The following is a 21,545-nucleotide window of genomic DNA, read 5'->3' on the forward strand; positions in this document are numbered from 1 at the left end:
CCCTTACCTCTCCTTTGAGGGTGGCCAAGTGGCTATTCATCAGATTCCATCCTCTCTTGGCTGCAGTGATTTTGATTGATTGATAGATCCAGGATCAAGCTGGACCAACTGTACTTTCTCCCAAAACTGGATCTTGAACACAGTGAAGCCTGAATTGAATACTTTTGGTGTTAATATATCTTGGTAGCTAGTCTCTGATTGGTCTATTCATTACCTTTGAAGACTGTCTCTTTATTCCTGCCCAAGAGCTGCTCTGGTTACCACCCTTCCTAAAACCTGGATATTTAGCTGTTCCTTTTTTCCCCCTTCTGTTTTAATACATTTTAGCTGTTCTTTTGATATTGTAAACTATTTCATATTCTTCCAATATAATCTGCCCTCTCTCCTACAAATTTTTGCTAGCCAGAGTTGGTTGCTTACAACAAGAAATCCTGATAAAACCTGTGATTTTGTTCTTCCATGAAATCCCCTTCATTTTCTACTCTGGTCTATTTATTACCTTTTGCTAGAAATGTTTAAATAACCTTCTAACATGTAACCATTCTACATTTCATTGTAAGATCAATTTTTCTAAATATAGAATTTCATGACATTTATCTTCCAAAGTCTTCAAAGGTACCCCTCTATAAAGAATTAATTCTAAACTTCTCAGCATACTATTAAGGACCTTAGTATATGGCTTCAGTTTACTTTTCGCATTCTCTCAATACCTACTTACCTCCTTACCCATTTACCCCATCCCTAGTATATTCTACCCCTATTCCTTAGAACTATTTGCTATTCCAAAAACTTGCCTTGATTCTTCTACCTTTTCTTCTTGTGCTGCCTTCTCCCTCTGAAACATTATTTTCCTATACTCTGCCTACAGCATTCCTTCCATATTGTAAGGCTTATTCAAATTCCTCTTTTCAAATTCTCTTCTATAAAACCTTTGGTGGAAAGCAGAATAAGACCCATCTCAACTCTCCAAAGATATCCAGGTCCTAAACTCTGTAATCTATGAATATGATACCTTACATGTAAGAGAAATTAAAGTTGTAGATGAAATTAAAATTGCTAATCAGCTGATTTTATAATAGGGAGATTAACCTGGATTATCTGAGAAGGCACAATGTAATCACAGGAGTCCTTAAAAGTGGAAGAAGGAGGTAGAAGAGGTCAGAATGATATAATGTGAAAAGATTTGAACCTACTGTTGATATGTTTGAAGATGGAGGAATGGGGCTGGGAGCCAAGGGGTATGGGCAGCTTCCAGAAGCCAAAAAGAGTGAGTAAGCAAATTCTGTTCCAAGCCCTTGAAAAGGGAATGCAATCCTACCAACACCTTGACTTTCACTCAGTATAAAAGACTTCTAACCTACAGAACCATTAAGATTATAAATGTGTTGTTTTAAGCCATTAGGTTTGTGGTAATTTGTTACAGAAGCTAATTCAGGTTCCCATAGCACCTCTTTTCCATACATGTCTTTATAGAGAAAATAATACTTGCTACTGTTAACCATACAGGACTGTACAAAGCAAATGAAAAGAGGTTCCAAAGAAGATATTTTTACTTCCAAAGCCTCCTGCTTTAAAGTACTTTCTCTAGATCTACCTTATTCATTTTTTAAAAGATATGTGAACAATGTCAGTTTACAAGGAATATAAACTTGGACAATGAAAATTTTCTGCCCTTAAGAAGTTTACTGAGCATTAGAGAAGTCAGAAGTTAAAAGAAAATCAGAAAGTAACATGATGCATATAATACCCAGCAAGACCAGGTGGTATGGAACCACATGGGAGGAATAACTAGCCAAGTTTTATGGGTTCAGGGAAGGACTCTCAGAGAAAATAATGTCTATGTTGAGATCTATTAGACAAGCAAGAGTCATAATAAGTGTGCAGTGGTGATGGGGTGATGGCAAAGGAAAAAGTACATGCAAAGTCTTCGAATCAAAGGTGCACAGGTATTTTAGAGAATCAAGTGGTCAGGCTGGCTGGAACATAGAGAAAGTGACAGAGAAAGATAAAGCAATAGATGTATGCAGGACTATGTAGGTCGTGATAAAGATTCTGCAGTGTTCAAGATCAAAAGGCATTTCTGAAGGTTTAAAAAATTTATATAATACATCTTTTTGGAAAGCAGAAAGTGACCTGAATGGAGACAAAACTAGAGAAAAAGAAATCTCATGAGATAGTTCTGACTTATGTCAAAACCAAAGCCATCCATTCTTTCTTCCATTTCAACTATACTTTTTTAGAGCTTATTATGGGTCTGTAGAAACTAAGAATGATAATCCTTACCCTCAAAAAATTTACAGTCTTTTGCACACTGATTGCATTACCAATTAGGAGGAAATGGCAAGACCTGGTGATTAATAAGATATGGGAAGTAAAGGAAAAGGTGGATCAAGCATGATGCTTAATTTCCACTTTGGGCAACAAAGTAGATGGTAGACCCATCTGCTGAAATGGGAATATTAAAGGCAGAGTAGGCTTAGCTTGGGGTGGAAAATAAATTCCACTTTAGGACATTTATCTATTCAAGAAATTTTTATTATTTGATGAGGCTAACAACAGGTACCTACAAGATATATCTGTCCAGTAGAGCTATGAATAAAGAGTTCATAAAGGAAAGAAAAGAAATCTCAATGGGAAATGGCTATGCTTTATTCTTCTATCATGAAAATAATGTACAAAAGCTTATGTCAAAAAAAAATGGATATCTATTCTTATTTGACAAGTACATACTTAGTACCTACTATCTGAACACGCTGAACAAAACAGAATAAGTTTATCCTCAGAGTTTATGTTCTAGCAATCCATGCCAGAAATCTACCAGCAATTCTCAACACATATTCAACATGTCTATAACAGCTCTTCGTTATCAGAGGTTGCTCCCTCATAGTTTTCCTTGTGACATGCCATGTTTCTAGCACGTAAATAGTTTCAATTGGGCATATGACTCTTGGAAGGAAATTTTGCTGATCCTAAGGACAGAAATGAGGGCTTCTGGTTCCTAGATCCTTCCCTTATTCTGTATTCCTGAGCTAAATGTTATTCTTAATATGAGCCTAATAATAGCATAATACTGACTTCCAGGAGGTTTCATTAAAATTTGTGTACAGACTTACACCACTAACAGGTGAAAGCTGTCTGAAAAGTTTTATTAGACAATATTAAAAACCTTTCCCATATTCCTATTCTTACATAAACATATATAAGATAAAGTTTTAGGCATATTTCTCTAATTTAAGCCAGCATCTCAGAGCTATAAATGAACCACATAAAAGGACTTAGGAGGCTATAAATGAACATATCTTTTTTCTCTTAAATCTTCTCCTTTATCCCCAGAACTCTGGAGCTGTGATAAAATCCTGATCTGATAGAAAAAAATACTGGAGTATTTTGGGCTCTTCTAATCATTACAGAAGCATAGATTTACAAAAGAACAAATGCCACAGAAATGAAGGTTAAAAGATATAAACTATAAGAAGGGAAGCAATGTAGAAACATGGGTTTCCAGGTCTTCAGTTTTGAGTATTGGAAGTCCTAAAGGGCTTACTGGTAAAGATAAAATGTGTTGGCCTAAGGAAGGTCATAGAGAAAGTCACATCTTATGAACTAGAAAATGAGAGTTTGGGGAAGGGTGAGAAGTCATGCTCTCTTTCATGGAAGAAGAGCTGCCCCAAAGTTCTTGACAAGTACTGCGGAAAATTTTTTACATATTCTTTCCACTTTGGAAGCTAGAATCAATGTTTTCAAGGAGTCAACACCTCAGCATCTTGTAAGAAATAAAACACTCTAGGTTGGGACCTGTGGTCCCAGAAACAATGAGATGGTAAAACTCTGGCTGCTGTGCAGGAAGAATTTCCTTAGCTCTACACATAAAACAAATGGGACTTTCTTAAACTGAAAAGTTTTTTCTCAGCAAGAGAAACAATAAGAGAGGTAAATAGGGAGCCTACATCCTGGGAACAAATTTTTACTCCTCACACTTCAGATAGAGCCCTAATATCCAGAGTATACAAAGAACTCAAAAAATTAGACAATAAGAAAACAAACAACCCAATCAACAAATGGGCCAAGGACATGAACAAACACTTCACAGAGGAGGACATACAATCAATCAACAAGTACATGAAAAAATGCTCACCATCTCTAGCAGTCAAGGAAATGCAAATCAAAACCACCCTAAGATACCACCTCACCCCAGTAAGATTGGCAGCCATGATGAAGTCAAACAACAACAAGTGCTGGAGAGGATGTGGGGAAAAGGGTACACTTGTACACTGCTGGTGGGACTGCAAACGGGTGCGGCCAATTTGGAAAGCAGTATGGAGATTCCTGGGAAAGCTGGGAATGGAACCACCATTTGACCCAGCTATTGCCCTTCTCGGACTATTTCCTGAAAACCTTAAAAGAGCACACTACAGGGATACTGCCACATCGATGTTCATAGCAGCACAATTCACAATTGCTAGACTGTGGAATCAACCCAGATGCCCTTCAATAGATGAATGGATAAAAAAAATGTGGCATTTATACACCATGGAGTACTACGCAGCACTAAAAAATGACAAAATCACGGAATTTGCAGGGAAATGGATGGCACTAGAGCAGATTATGCTTAGTGAAGCTAGCCAATCCCTAAAAAACAAATACCAAATGTCTTCTTTGATATAATGAGAGCAACTAAGAACAGAACAGGGAGGAAGAGCAGGAAGAAAAGATTAACATTAAACAGAGACATGAGGCGGGAGGGAAAGGGAGAAAAAAAGGGAAATCACATGGAAATGGAGGGAGACCCTCATTGTTATACAAAATTACATATAAGAGGTTATGAGGGGAATGGGATAATAAACATGGAGGGAAATGAATTACAGTTGATGGGGTAGAGAGAGAAGATGGGAGGGGAGGGGAGGGGGGATAGTAGAGGATAGGAAAGGTAGCAGAATACAACAGTCACTAATATGGCAGTATGTAAAAATGTGATGTGTAACCGATGATATTCTGCAATCTGTATTTGGGGTAAAAATGGGAGTTCATAACCCACTTGATTCTAATGTATGAAATATGATTTGTCAAGAGCTTTGTAATGTTGTGAACATCCAATAAAAAAAAGATTATAAAAATTAACCAAAAAAAAAATATGGAGAATTAATCCTGGCACAAGAGGACAGATAGTAGTTAGAGACTACAGTACACATTCCTGGCTTGAGCTATAGACAGATGGTATGCATGGGTTGGATGGTAGATTATTTCATTTGGACTAAGGGAATGTGAGTACCAGTGAATAATAATGAGAAAATATCTTCATGTAGTTTTTTACTCCAAAGCCCAAAGGGCTGGGTCTCACAAATCAGGGCTCTGCCCATAGATATTCACCTATGGTTTTCATGACCCTATGTGTGGCATGGGATTTTCAACGGCCCAGGTAAAATTTTTTTCTTTTTTAGGGCATGAGGGTCTATTAAAGCCTGGGTAACTGTGAGTGGAAGCAATCGGGTAAGGACAGAAAGGCCAGAGAAATATAACTGACGTGTAATTAGTTTTGTTACGCATACAAACAATCATACATTGGATAATTTATATAAAACAATTACCTCACAGCATGGTCTTTAGTAAGTACTTAGTTTAAAATCAACTATTATTTATATACTCACACAGATATATTGTATATATACTACTTTAGAGAATATTCTAGATAGTAATAAATACTGCTTTCTGGACCACAAGAAGGTCAAGGCTCCTGGGCCTACATTGAGGCAAGGTTCATTCTCAAAAATATAATTTTGGCAGCACTATAGATATTATAGGGAAATGCCAAGGCAGAAGGCTGCAACCTAAGAATGGCCACTCATCTATCCAGCCAAAGATGGGGCCAGTGAGCTGAAAAAGGGACATGGGGCACTAGTATCATCAAGAATGACAAGTGGGGGGCTGGGGATATAGCTTAGGGGTAAGGTGTTTTCAATCCCCAATGTATCTATATTCTCCCTGCCCCCAACACACATGGAATGGAAAAGAGAAGGGTAAGGTAGAACACCAGCAATTTCCTGGGGCAAAGACTCCATAAATGTGCCCATGAAGCTGCAGAAGGGACCTCTGATACATCCTCCTGCAAGAGATTTTGCACTCACCCCAAAGTTCTTCCAACATTGTTGTTAGAAGGCTTAGATAAAACAGAATCCCTCTTTGTCCTTAATCTCACATTCCAGTTTTACTGCCCTGGGTCTTCCAACATCCATATATTCTTAGTTATTGCCACTTCTATCAACCTCTTGCAGCCACCTTTTCAGATCCTTAGCCAGCAAGGTAACAAAAGGAGTGTGCCTTCTCTGTGGGGCATCCTAAAGGGCTAGTATGGTTCTTGACACCTATTTTACATGTCTAATTCTCTATGGGCAGTCAGTCAACACAAAACACAAATAAATGCCTAATGTGATGATAGTTGCTCTCTTCTGTCATCTGGTCTCAAACAGAAAAAACAATACTCGACAACCTGGTTTTAATTGAAATTACACTTTTTTTTTTTTTAAGATAGCCAGGAAACTGTCTTTCTTAAAAACAGATTATTTTATCCTTTAGGATTTACTCACATTTTTCCTTACTCTGACAATAATTTGTGACACACTAAACTCATAAAAACAAGTTGCTTGATAGTATGAAAATGGAAATGTTCAGCAAGATTATGTAAATAACAAATAATTTGACAATTAAACAAAATGAAAATAAGTGGTCCATATATCAAAGAAATGAAAAAAAAATTTTAATTGATTCTCTAAATGGGAAATGAGTCCTATTAGATGAAAACCTACCTCTCCCCATTAGGTCCCACTCTGTTGATTAATTTTTCCATGGCTTCCTCTGTCTCCTTCAGTTTTTCTTGAAGTTGAACAAGCTCAAAATTAGCTGCAAAACAAGCATCAATCTAAGAACCAGCAACTGTATACTCCCTAAGCCCTTTCATGAAAAACCTAACCATGACACTATGGTAATCCAGGCAGGTTCTGAGACTCACCAGGAGTCTCTCCAGTTAATCTAATCAGTACAAAAAGAGTACAGAGGTCTGTATACCAAGATCTATAGGATAGATGTTTAGTGAGTAGTGAATAAAATCACTCTCTAATAGTGATATAGCAGGACAAACTAAAGAAAATACCCAGGAGTGAAAACATACCCCTACATAGCCACACAAGAAGAAACAGACGATAACTATACATTTGTGATCTAAATGATGTTTAAGGGTAAAGTACAAAAGCTATAATGTACTTTTGAAAAGGAGTTAAGACATAAAATGAGTACTATTTTATCTATAAGTAAGGTCTGAAACATATCTGTAAGAAAACAGTTTAAACATTAGACTTCATCAAAAAAGAACTCCTCAACCAGTGCTAAAACCTCTGCCCAAAGTTTTCTACCTTGGTTATCTGGATAAAGAGCATGCTATGCTATGTAACTCTGATTCCCAGATGCAATTTTTCTCAACCAGGGTCAGTTGGGAATACGTATATCTATTGAAGAGAAAAAATATATCACTTAATCAATATGTGAAATAAACTTTAATGCAGTAAGAAAATAAAATGCTAAATGAAATGCTATTCATTATGTAGGTAATCTACTTTTTCTATTTCATACTTGAGTACTCTCTTACCCAAATATATTGACAAGGTCATTATAAATATAATATTTCAAAGGCCTTTTAATGCTTTTAGAACAAACTCTCATGCATACAGTTAACATTTATAAAGTGTCTATAGGACATAGTGCTTATTAGGTTATTTTTTTTTCCTGTATAATTCAAAATTAAAGGATAAGAAGCTATATTAAACTATTACCATTACTACAAAAGAGCTGCTCTTATAAATTCATTTGATCTATTTCTGTCTCAAATGCATTATGTGACAAGATATATAACTTGCTACTCTGTAAAGAGCAAATTTTTAAAAAAATTACTGATATATTTATCATCACTATCTCTCTTAAAAACATATAGCTGTTTTCTTCAAGGACTACTTGACTAAGTTTCCAAAAAGGATGCAGAATATGACTGAGATATCTAATTTCACAGAGAATCCAGGAGAATCCAAAGCTTTTATGTACTAAGCAAGATGCCTCTGTGGCTCAGCCTCATTTCATTTTGCTGACACCTTTCTTTAAAAATGTCTGATGAGGCTTCATTATTCAAAGGAGAAAGTAGCAGTCTGGTCTTAATCCACTCAAGATTTCTTTCCCACAGCTGTAGTACATCAACACCCTCTAGACCTCCATAAGCTCAAGAAATTGTATTTACCAATATCTTACTCAAGCCATCTGATTGTTCCTTCACAGCCACCCAAACTGATTTCCCATCGTGCTTATGGTAAGTCCCTTCTTTCTAAACTTTTCACAGGTTATTTTTCCTGATGTCCTTTCTAGTCTATAAATTCTAAGAGGAAAAAGTTATGCTATATACATTTCATCTCCCTAGAGAGCACAGAATACTCTAGTTTGGCAATAAATATTTGATGATTATGTTTCAAGAGCCTCAAATCTTCACTCGTTCCTTAGAGAAAATAACTGATTTGGACAATGATGTGATTTCTCTGCCTCAGTTATCCTCTCTGTGAAATAAAGGTATCTGCTACCAATATTTTGAGGTATGGAAATGAGAAGTAACCCATTCCAAATGTGAAATACTAATTTCCCAATACAATAAAACAGTAAACTGTCAGTTTTGTACTTTCTGTAGCATCCTTCCCTTAAAAGCCCAAAAATCAATAAGGAAACTTTTGAGAATTCCCAGAGCTAAGATAAAAACAGCATCGGATGAATTTGGAACAACGTTTGAAAAATGGTGTTAAGACATACCATAGATTGTCCCTCTGACTATATTACTGCTGTCTGACTCAATAACACTTGTGAATTTATTGAGAAGAGACACTTACTAATTTTCCTGTGGGTGTTTCCAGGTGTGACACTAGAGCATTTCCGATCCTCTGCAGTTTTCCCCTTTGAGAGCTGAGAATTGAAGGAGGTACAGCACATCAACAGCAGCTCAGAACCTCAAAGTCATGGAACCCTCATATTAAATGGAAAAAAAAAAAAAAGGTTGTGAGACAAAAATTAAGTCAGAAATCAAATGAAGTAGCAGTATTAGAGAAACATCTTTTTTTAAAAGCCACTGAGAGATTTGAGAAGGTACCCAAGTAAATATTATTAAGGTACAGGGAAAAAAAAAATCTTCCAACAGGTCATTTGCTTTGCCCATGCTTATCTTAAAGGGGATGCTAAACCCCAGGGGCATTCTTGCAGAATCAACTCTGGTGGTGTGCAGCATTCCTGGGCAAGAAGAAACTCAAATCACCTAATCTTACTCTAGTTAGGAGTACAAAGTGAAGCTTCTGTCTCTACTTGATAGTGCATAGGACTGTGGCCTACAAAAGCCTGCCTGGAGGTGGAATTTAATTGGAAATCTCTTTTTAAAAGACCCACACTATGTCTCCCCAGAACTAGGAAATATCAAGCTCAGTTTCAAGATAAGATAGTTCTGTCCTAGGAGAATTACTAGAGAGGATATTAAAAATAGCAATGGCATATTAGTGTGGGGAGAAGGAAAACAAAGTCATATCATTATTTGGTCTCACAGTGGCTACCTGGAAATCACTGTGCCAACCCTAAGAATAAAGCTCTTCAGCTTGCAAAGATACTCAGTCCTTTTTTTTTTTTTTAATTTGGCTTTGAATCACATTTCTCATTGGACTAGAAACTGGAAGAACCAGGCCCAAGTCTTGGTTTTGCCTTTTTAGTTGTTAATTGTGGGGCACTTGAGTTCTGAGCCAAGATTTCTCATCGGTAAAGCTGAAATAATGGCTATCCTAAGTATCTCAAAGAGGAGGCAAGGTTTAAAGAGACGATGGACTTGAAAGAGTTTGATAAACTTTAAAGAGTTTTAAATGTAGATGATTTTTATTAGACTAATATTAGATTTTCTCTCATAAAATATGATATAATTAAGATGATTCCACTTACCTTAAATAGAATGTACAGTATATATAAAAAAATCCCAAAGCCATAGATTGGAATAATCTGCCCCATCAGGCCTCTTCCACTACTTCCTCCAGTACCTCCACTTGATCCTTTGGCTTTTGCAAATGCCTCTGCAAGGTGAGACCTCTGGAAACGAGCCCCAGGGGTTGGGCCATCTGAGGGTGCCGGGTGATGATGCATTACAGGTGGAAATCGGCCCAATTTTCCTGAGAAAACAAATTAATTGATCTTTATCTCTTCTACTATTTTAAATACATTTATTATGAAAATACCTCATGCAATGATGTACAAATAACAGAAGCTAACACAATTTTAAGGAAAAAAAAAAAAGTCAAGCCCAGGGGCAAATGCCTATAATCCCAGTGACTCAGGAGGCTGAGGCAGGAGATTCAGGAGTTCAAAGTCAGCCTCAGCAATGGTGAGGCACTAAGCAACTCAGTGAGACCCTTTCTCTAAATAAAATATAAAAAAGGGCTGGGGATGTGGCTCAGCGGTTGAGTACCCCTGAGTTCAATCCTTGGTACCAAAAAAAAAAAGGAAAAAAGGAACTTGATTAAAGGATACCAATATGGTATGGTAATTGCTGGCTGCTCACCAAACCCATTTTCTCTTCCTTCTGGGTCCAAAGCTAAACCATATTTTTCAGCCTTCCCTAGAGTTAAACAAACCATGTGAATATAAATGATTGTGCTAGTTCAATACCTGGCCTATTAAATCTCCCAAGTATTCAACTTTAGGGTCATAAATAGAATAAAGAAAAATGAAGATAAGGAGAAGATTTTACAACATTTAAAACTGAAGGGATTACCCCTATATGGCTAACAATATATAAAATGATGATTAAATTCAGAGTAAAGCAAATGACTAAAATGCAAATTAAAATAATGGTACGGCACTTTATACCCACCAGAAGGGCAAAAATTAGGATGGTAGATATAGCAAAGTTAGCAAAGATGTGGGGAGGCAAGAAATCAATGCACTGTGGGTAAGAATATAAACCGATACAGCCACTTTGCTAAGTGATCTATTTATACTTAGTGACATTAAGCATGTATAGGCTCTATGATCCCGTGATCCCTCTCTGGGGAATAAATCCCTAAGAAATTCTCAAATAAGGTTATATATATGCAAATTACATACTATAGACCTGTGTGAGAGTGTTCACCATGATGATAATGCAGCAGGAGCTTGAAGTAACATTGATTTCCATACTGGGAGCATGGAAAATCAACAATGGAGTGGATATAAATAAATAATTCTATGTAGCTTTTAGAACTCACACTTTAGATGTGCCTATAAATATGAACACATCTTTAAAAATTGCTAAATATACTGATTTGGTAAAAATAACAAATACCATATGTAAGACTGAACACACACACATAATTATATATCCTGCAAGCAAATATGTAGGACAAAACATAAAACATATAGGAGTGGATGCATCTGAGCTGGGAAAGGAATGAATATGTGGCTTGAGGATAAAGGGTTAAAAGCATAAGAAAATAACTTTATACTGACAAAGTTAATGAAGTGCTAAGATCTAAGGACTATCTTCAAGCCAATTCTCTGCTCTTGTGGTAAGAAGGAAGAAGGGAGGAAGAAAGGCAGGGAGGCAAGATAGCTAACTCTTGATCTTGGAAGCTGCTTTCTGCCTATGTCCTTCTCAACCAAGCTCCACTCTAATAATCCTTCTTTCCTTCCCAATATTGACTTTGGATGACATGAAAATTATGGAAAGAAATGCTTTCATTTAAGAATGAGTCAGCAACAGAAGCACAGCTTTGGACAAAGAATGAAACCATGAAGTCACCATCTCTTATTCTGAGTGTTGGTAACTATGTCTCTTTTAAATTGTGGAAGATCTTATTATTATCACATAGTGAGAACACTTTATTACTCCTTTAAAAAAATGCCTAGCAAGCACACAGGAAGCTAACCTCTCTCTAGAGAATCTGATATATTGAGAAGCTAGTGTTCAATAAACCAAATTTAATATTTATAGTAATATGTTGTCAAATTTCATTTTACTGTATTGAGAACACTGTCTTTAAAACCTGGCATAAAATTTAAAAAATGAGAAGTTAAAACCAGATAATGACATAAAAGGCATAACTTTGCATTTTTAAAACTGAAGAAAATAATGCTAAATATTACACATCTCTTCATAAACTTTTCTAGATCTCTCAGCCATGAATATTTATTTAATATTTATTATGTTCAAGATTCTGCCACACAGGCCTGAAATGGTGGCACACACCTATAATCCCAGTGGCTTAGCAGGATGGCAACTTTAAAGCAAGCCTCAGCAAAAGCAAGGCACTAACAACCCAATGAGACCCTGTCTCTAAATAAAATACAAAACAGGGCTAGGGGTGTGGCTCAGTGGTCAAGTGCCCCTGAGTTCAATCCCCTGTACCCCCCAACACCTCCCAAAAAAGATTCTGCCACAGGTAGAAAGAGATCTATAAAAAATATAGAAATAATAGTTCTCAAATGGAATAATGATGTAAAGCTGCATGTCCAAAAACAGATCAGCATCAAGAGCAGGGTATCATGGACTTTATTATATCTAGACAAACTAAATGTTTAAATGTTAAAAGGATGCAAAAATGTAATTTTAAAAAGAGTCAAATTAAGTCAGTCATTGAAGGGAATGAGAGGTTAAGACCAGCAGAGAAGTTAAGGCACACCAGGAGAAAAGAGAGTACATAATAAGGAGACTGAGAACAAAGAAACCAATAGGGTTAAATACCAAATTAATTTGGCTCTATTTAGGGAAGTAACAAAAGGAGAGGAAAGTAAAGATTGAAAGAGTGCAAAGAAATTTAAATGCTAACTTATGTGGAGTATAACTCTACTACCACAGAACATTGTTCAGGAAATTGATATAATCTGAAAGGGGGGGATTAACCTAGGGTCTGAGAAAACAGCAAAAACACTCTAACAAAGGACACACCAAGGAAAGAAAAATACAGACCAATATCCTTGATGAACTTAATAAATGCAAAATACTTAATAAAATATTAACGAATCATGTTCAAAAACATTAAGAAGACTATACAACATGACCAAATTGGTTTTATTCCAGAGATGCAAGATCAATAAATGTAATTTATCACACAAATACAAAATTAAGGACAAAAATCACTTAGTCATCTCAATAGACTCAGAGAAGGTCTTTGAAAAAATTCAACACCCACTTATCGTTTTAACATAATACTAAAGAAACTAGGAATAGAAGGAATCTACTTCAACATCATAAAGACTAAATATGAAAAACCCAAAGCCAATCTCATAGTAAATGGGAAAAAACAAAAGCATTTCCTTTAAAATCTGGGACAAGACAAGGATGTCTACTCTTATCATTCCCATTTAAGAAAGTGCTAGAAATTCTAATCACAGCAATTAAGCAAGAGAAGGAATAAAAGGGATAAAAATAGAAAAAGAAGTCTAATTATCACTATTTGCAGATGATATGTCTTATACTTAGAAGATTCAAAAAAATTCACCCAAAGACTGCTAGAACAAATTTTTTAAAAATTTGGCAATGTAGCAGATTATAAAATCAACTTACAAAAATCAATAGCTTTCTAATATACCAAGAATGAATCTGCTGAGAAAAAAAAAACAGAAAAACAATTCCATTCACAATAACCTCAAAAAAAAATAACTACTAATAAATCTAACCAAGAAAGTAAAAGAGTTCTACAATGAAAACTAGAGAATAAAATTGAAGAAAGAAATTGAAGACTCAGAAGATGGAAAGACCTTCCATGTTCATGGATAGACAGAATTCATATTGTTAAAATGGCCATACAAGCAAACCAATATAAAGATTCAATGCAATCCCCATGAAAATAGCAAAGACATTCTTCACAGAACTAGGAAAAAGTCCTAAAATTCATTTGGAAATAAAAGACCCAGAATATCCAAAGCAATTCAAAGCCTTTTTTAAGCAATGCTAGATGGAAGCATCATAATACCTGACTTCAAATTAGACTACAGAGCTATAATAACAAAAACTGCATGGTACTGGCATAGAAACAGACAAATAGACCAACAGTACAGAATAGAAGACACAGAAACAAACCCACACATCTACAGTCCTTGACAGATCCCTGACAAAAGTGCTAAAAACATACATGGGAGAAAAGATAGCCTTTTTAACAAATGGTGCTGGGAAAACTGGTTATCCATATGTAGAAGAATGAAACTAGATCCTTATCTCTTACCTTACACAAAAAACAACTCAAAATGGATCAAAGACCTAGGAATTAGACCAGAAACTATGCAACTCCTAGAAGACAATATAGGTCAGAATTCCAGCTTTTAGGAACAGGCAATATAAAGCTCAGGAAATAATGCCAAGAGTGAATAAATAGGATAGCATCAAATTAAAAAGTTTCTGCACAGCAAAGGAAACAATTAGGAATGTGAAGACAGAACCTATAGACTGAAAGAAAAATCTTTGCTAGTTATTATTATGACAGAGGGTTAATATCTAGAATATATAAAGAACTCAAAAACACTTTACACCAAAAAATCAAACAACCCAATTATTAAATGGGCAAATGAATTAAACAGACTTCTCAAATGAAGAAACAAATATGTGAAAAACTGTTCAAAATAACTAGAAATGCAAGTCAAACTACACAGAGATTTCATCTCAATCTAGTCAAAATGACAGTTATCAAGAATAAAAACAATAATAAATGCTGGAGAGGATGTAGGGGAAAAAATCACATTTTACACTGTTGGTGGGAGTATAAATTAGTACAACCACCATGGAAATCAGTGTGGAGGTTTCTCAAAAGACTAGGCAAGGAAGCACCATAAGACCTAGCTATACCGCTTCTTGGAATTTATCCTAAAGAATGAAAGTCATCATACTATAGTGATACATGCATATCCATATTTACAACAGCAGCACAATTCACAACAGCCAAACTACAGAACCAGCCAAGGTGTCCATCAGCAGATAAATGGATAAACAAAATGTGGTGTATAGACACAATGGAGTTTTATTCAGTCATAAAAAAAAAATTATGTCATTTGCAGGAATAAGCCAAACTCAGAAGGTCAGGGTCATGTTTTCTCTCATATGTAGAAGTTAGAGAAAAGAAGTTGTAGAGGCTGTATTTAATTCCACATTACTTAAGGTATATGCAAGGATAAGAGCTCTGACTGCCTCTTTCTCACCAGTTTCCTCCAAGGGCTCCATCTCCTTGTATGCCGCTTCTACCTAACTCACATTGTTGTCTGCTCATTTTTCATCTTTTATCAACTTCCTGACAACCACTTCACTCAATATATTACTGAGAGAGATGATCATGTGTCTAGGTTACTTAGCACAGGGCTTAGCTCATGGACTCAGTATACTCAGTATATGAGCTATATATCTATCACTGTTTTATTACCAGGGTAATCGTCAAGCATTATTCCAACTGGTCTTGTCATTTTGGTTTCCACTAACACAGCAAGAAGCTATGTTGCAGCAGAATGAAGGCAGCAGAGCGAAGGAGAATGACCATCCTTTCAGTTAGTCATTGGTTAAGATCCTAGCTATGAAATGGCTTGACACTCACAGCTAGGTCCTGTCAAATTCCTTTATTCATAAAGAATTTCAGCATATCAAAATCAAAGAGGGCCATTCTGTGACATGATGGATCAAAAAAAAAAAAAAAAAAAGACCACTCTGTCTAAACACAGACAAAACATGAATACTGTCCAAGCTACAAACATCCCCTAGTGCTAAATAAGTGACTGTCACTTCTTCAATTATAGCTTTAGCCTTTTTCTAGTCTGTCCTCCCTTAAGACAAATCCTATTAAGATACTCATCCTCTACTCTATTGGTCTTCCTTCTATTTATTTATTTTTAATTGGTGCTTTATAAAAACACACAAAGATGAAATTCACTGCAGTATATTTTTACATGCATGTAGTATAATTTATTATACTACATGCATGTTGAATTTATTCCACATTTTCTCCTCTTTTCTTTCCCATCTCCCCAGGTAGAAGAAGGAAAACAGGGGAATGGAGGAGGGGGGCGAGAAAGAAGAGGTACCATGCATGTATGATTATTTCAAAATGAATTCAACTGTTATGTAAAACTATAATGCACTAATAAAAAACACTTAAAAAGATACCCAGTCACAGAATTTGGCCCACTTCATCCAATTTAGAGCAAAGCCCCAATCTTTCTCAAACTCACCTAACAAGCCTAAATCTTGTAAGGTTTTTCCTAAAACTGTCTTACTGAAATAATTCTCAATGGTTTGCATTTTCCCTTACTGCAACAAATACTAAACCCAAAATGTTCAACTATAGGTATGTTCCTGGTAGTCTCTAGTCAGAGGACAAAAATGAACTAAGAACTTATTGAATAAAAGTTTAGTGTTTTAATTATGTTTGGGTTTCTCCCACAGGGCATACTTTGGGTCTTACATGTTGAATTTGTTGAACTGGACTGGATAAATAATACTGTTGCCTCAAGATCCAGCCTAGTCACTTGCAGGGCTAAAAAATAGTTGTTTTGTTGTTGTTTGTTTGACCTCATTATGCTGCCAGTTTTCAATTTTGCAATTTCTAGAAAAGAAAATGGCAATGGGGATTACTGATCATTACTATTCTCTTGGAAAAAAATGCCTAATTTAATGTATTTACAAGTTCTCAAACTGCTCCCACTGTTTTCTCTTCATTTACATAATATATTAAGAGGAAAATGACCTTTTGAAATCAAAATAATTTTCTAATCTCTTTCTCCTTTGAACATTCCTTTAGAGTAGATCTGATGTTTCACTAGGAAAAAAGAAACGTTAAGGCACCAAAATAATACATTTAAAAAAAATACATTTGTTCTCAGGCACTTATTGGCCAATATATAGGGAGTTAATTTAAGACAACAAAGAATTATGTATATGTGTTATTATATATGTATGAACACATATACATAAGTGTGCCTTTGTATTTCCATAGCTCAGAGAGATCAAAACTCAGTAACATAGGATTCACTTGATAAGAACATAGTGACAAAAGAGTATGAGTTATTCCAGGAGAACAAGGCCACTGGAAAGTGATAGAAAAGGAACTATTAAGTGTTCAAAGTGAGGTGCTCACAGGAAAACATGAACAGAAGGGATGCTAAGATATGTGATTATGGGAACACAAAAGGCTCCCAGCCCAGTGCAGGTGGTAGATAGGACTCTCCTGAAGCCAACTATAACATAAAAGCAGCACACTCTCATCTTGGAAGACCTCAACTACCCTGGTACCTATTCAAAGTCTCATTCAGCTAACCCTGGAACAAGTGACAAGTTTTTGACTTAACATGCTGACATACTTATATTCCACTCAAGGTATATATGGTAAGCAGAGGAACTGCTACTCTGAGCAAAATGGTTGATAAAATGAAAGGAGGACTTTAAGAGAATGAAACCATGCCAAATTAGTATTTGTAGCAACAAAGGTAGGAGTTGTGTGTAATAGGGTCTGGGAAGGCAGATGAAAGTGTTGAAAACAAGACATTCCATGGCAAGAAACTCTTAAGAGGAAAACTTTTAAAATGCACTTCTGATTGGGTATTTCAAAAATTTTCAAACAGATAGGAAAAGGGGGGAAATAAAGCACATTTTCTGTGCTTTTACAGATAATTCCTGTAAAAGCACAGAAAATGTTGAACAGAAAAACACATAATCAACACAAAAAAGTGACAAGACTTGGAAAAGCTACAAGAGAAGGCCAAGGTTCAAAATAAACTAAGATTTACAAAAAGGCTAGCAAGAGTAAAAGAGGTATTTTTAGTGATGTTCAGAGAAAAAGTCCAATTTGCCCCATAATAAAATGTAATTGCTGAGAAAGCAGAACTTCTTACTCTTCACTTCTATGCTCTCTATCAAAGAAGATGACTATGAGTTAAATAGGGGGGAACTGTCAATTCTAAGGTACCAATATATACTACATTGAGGAACCCTGAAAACATGTTAGGTTAAAAAAGCCAGTTACAAAATATCATAGGCAAATTAACAGAGACATGAAGTAGATTAGTGATTGCTCAGGGCTGGAGACAGAGCAACAGAGAAGTTGGGGAACTATGGCCAAAAGGTATAGGAAATCTTTAGGGATGATGAAATATTCTAAAATTGATTATGGTGATGAGTGATGGTTGCACAATTCTGTGAATATACTAACTCATACACTTTAAATAGGCAAATTGCATATGTGAATTAGATCTCAAGAATGCTGTTACAAAAAAAAAAAACCAACAACAAAACTTTCCTCTTCTATGAGACTTTTGTTAAAACCCAATAAAACGGACCCTTACACATATGTATCTTCCCCACGTAGATTTGAATTGATGCCATGTCTATTTTCTTATACTAAACTTTAGGTTCCTTGAGGTAAGGATTTGCCTCATTTTTCTTGAAAAGCACAGTGTTATTATGTACATTGTGTGTATACTATGTGATAGTATACATCATAATATTTATTAAAACATTCTTAAAGGCTGTCATGTGGAAAGGGGACTGTATTTTTTTTTACACACAGCAGACAAAAATGAAAGTACAATGAAACAAATTTTATTAATTTCCAAATAATTGGGACTGCCCCTTTCTTCAAAGCAAGGACTTCCAGGTCTTTGAATTCTCTGAGTTGATAAAGTTTTGTGTGTATGTATAAATAGTACACATTTTTTTCTAGAGAGAAAATACATAGCTTTCATCAGATTTTATGTAACCCCAAAATAATTAGGATACATTGCTTTAAAAAATGTTAATGTTCTAGGAAACGAATTTTTAGGTAGCAAACCTCAGGTACTAGCATGTATCATTCAAGGTAGTTTTTTACCTAGTCAATTTTACTTAGTAGTTTTTAATATAAAATGAAAACTGACAATACTAGTAGCTTCACAATCTTAAACATTCATTTAGATGTTTTTATTGCCTTCCCACTACAGCCAGGTGCTAGTAGTAAATGAATAAGATAAAATCTCTACCTTTGCAAAGTTTACATTTTAGAAGGAAGAAAAAAACCAAGTAAACAAATAAGAAACTTTCATCTCACATATTATGTCTGTTATATGGGAGAAAAAAAGCATAATAAAATAGGAAACAGTAGGGAAAGAGAGTTACTTTATCTGGGGTCATCAGGGAAGATCTCTTTAAAGAGGTTAAATCTAAGCAGAAACTTGAATGATAAGAAGTAAGCTGAGGGAAGAGCTTACTTCAGGAATAAAAAGAACAGAAAGTGCAAAGATCCTAAGATACCAGCACTAGAGTTCTTAGGGGAAGAAGCCATATCTAATTTCCACTCTAGACTCTCTATTACATTCAGAAGAGTGTTTCCCACTCACATGCTTGTTCAAGATAATTCACCAGCCAGGCCTGGTGGTGCATGCCTTAATTCCAGCAACTCTGGAGGCTGAAGCAGGAGGGTCATGAATTCAAAACCAGCCTCAGCAACTCGAGTCCCTAAGCAACTTCAGTGAGACCCTGAATCTAAATACAAAAAGGGCTGGGGATGCAGCTCAGTGGTTGAATGCCCCTGGGTTCAATCACTAGTACCCTCACCCCCTGCAAAAGATAATTTGCCATAATGGGAATCCAAACCAGTAAAAACAAGTATTTTAGAAGAATCTTCATTGCTCAGGGTCATCATGAATTTACTCTTCTTCTAAGCAGACAAGGTTACTGGATACAGTGAGAAAACCTTTTGAATTTTGCAATAAAGACAAAAAAAAATCAAATATGAAAAGATGTTTCAGAAGTCTAGTCTAGGCATAGTCTTATAAGCATGAAAACTATCAAAAAGATTCTGTTAACAAAATCATGCCCTTCACTCCTGGAGCTAAGTGCTATGCACGCACAGTATTTGTAATGATGCTTGTGGGAAGATGGAACTACAGCCAACATGCACAAATTAGAGTGAAGGGGATTACAGTTCAAAAGGAACTGTCCAGCAATAAACAAGTTAAATATTAGAGAAAGTGTTCAGAGACTTTAAAATCATGTCTCAAGGATTTTACTGGGATGATTTACAAGAAAATGTTACCGGCAGAACTTTATGACCTAAGGAGACTTGTTTTGGTTCCTTCTCCCAGCCTTCAGCATATATGCCTTTACATTGATTCTGTAGAGCCCCCAAATGCATTCAAAAAGGCGGATTTTTAAATATCACAATCATGCCAATAACAAAGAATTAACAGATATTTAAGTACAGGAGACGTAGTATTTTGCTAATCTACCCCTCAGGAAGTGAAACTTGATTTATTAAAATCTTCAAGTTCTATCTTTAAAAGCACAAAAACAGCGCTCAACATCACGTTAAAAACCACCGATTCCAACTAATTTATTTTCTACAAAAGCACGACAAAGAACACAAACCCTAAAGGAAACCCTACTGACCCAAACAAAGCTCGTGAACAGATGATGATAAACTGAGTTGAGCAAGCCACTGAGTGAAAAACGAAGGATCTGCAAGCAAACTACCGCGTGCGAGGCCCCCGGGAAGGGACCCCGGCATGTGTGCATTCCTGGCCACGCGTGTGGAAGACCCACTGGGGGTTCCCGGGGGCAGGTGGAACTGGGCTGCCGCCCGCTGAGGCCCAGAGAACCGGCCAAACGCCGTCTCGCCTACCCTCTCTGAAGGGTTTGACAGATATCTGGGCGAAGGCCAGAGACTCCTAGCGTCACCTCGCTCAAGCAGCACTGGCGGTCCTCGCCGGGCGGCTCACGGGGAATTAACTGGTTCTTACCTTCGGGAGCTGGCGGCGGCTCCTGCCGCTTTCCGCGAGACAGGAAGGCCTTGGGCAGCAGCAGCGACACAGCCAGGACGAGCCCCGAGGCCAGGGCCACTCTCTGCACTGTGGAGTATGCCATGGCTGCTCCCTGTGGCCTCTCCCCGTGTCCGCAGGTGAAGACTCCAGTCACAGCTGGAACCGGAACCGGAACCGTGGCGCCGGCGCCCGTCCCCGACCAAACCGCGGGCTACGCGGACGGCGTCACGCGAGGGACAAGGTGCGCGAGGCGGACCTGACCTGCAGCTCCCGAGTGGTTATCCGTCACTCTATCCCAACCCCTAAACCATACCATTGATTTCCTCTCTACCGTGATGAACTCTGTCTTCCAACTTCCACTCGTGGCCCCTCGCGTCCATATTCCATCTATAGCCAAAGATGATAATACTAAAATAAAGAACTAATTATCTCTCTCCCCAACTTAAAATTTTTCAATAACTCTCCAATATCTTCAGAACTACAGTTAAATGTCTTATGACCTCAAGGCCCTGTGTGATCCTGTTTTATCAATGCTCCATCCAAACTGGGTGATTTGCTACTTAGCATATTTTTTATTTCCAGAGAACTTTTGCTCATGCTCTTGCTTCTGCCTGGAAAATTCCTCATGTCATCCCTACTTGTCAAAAACCTCTGAAGAAACAGATTAAAACAACTAATTTCATGAAACTTTTCCAGTCATCCTCTTCGTTCACTACAAAACCTTCCTTATTTCTTATTGTCTTTATTCATTTGTT

At 36.6% G+C, this 21,545-nt stretch overlaps 1 protein-coding gene across 6 annotated transcripts in view; it reads right to left on the reverse strand.

The window, feature by feature from the left end:
• The window catches only part of RIC3 (RIC3 acetylcholine receptor chaperone), a 37,990-nt gene extending 17,044 nt beyond the window's left edge, over positions 1-20,946 (reverse strand). For 2 of the 6 annotated variants that reach the window (XM_081280930.1, XM_081280929.1), the window contains exons 1-4: positions 20,770-20,946; positions 9,994-10,217; positions 8,910-8,982; positions 6,801-6,894 (exon numbers count right to left, since the gene is read on the reverse strand). In XM_081280930.1, the coding sequence (XP_081137056.1) occupies positions 6,801-6,894; positions 8,910-8,982; positions 9,994-10,217; positions 20,770-20,893 (515 nt within the window). In that variant the 5' untranslated portion in view covers positions 20,894-20,946. Of the gene's footprint in view, positions 1-6,800; positions 6,895-7,403; positions 7,497-8,909; positions 9,919-9,993; positions 10,218-20,769 lie in introns of those variants that run through there. The other 4 variants (XM_081280934.1, XM_081280933.1, XM_081280932.1 and 1 more) reach the window with 3 other exon arrangements.
• Between the last annotated feature and the right edge of the window lie 599 nt (positions 20,947-21,545).

The sequence above is a fragment of the Spermophilus citellus genome (genome assembly GCF_964194105.1).
Source record: "Spermophilus citellus genome assembly, chromosome: 2".
NCBI classification, from domain to species: Eukaryota; Metazoa; Chordata; class Mammalia; order Rodentia; family Sciuridae; genus Spermophilus; species Spermophilus citellus.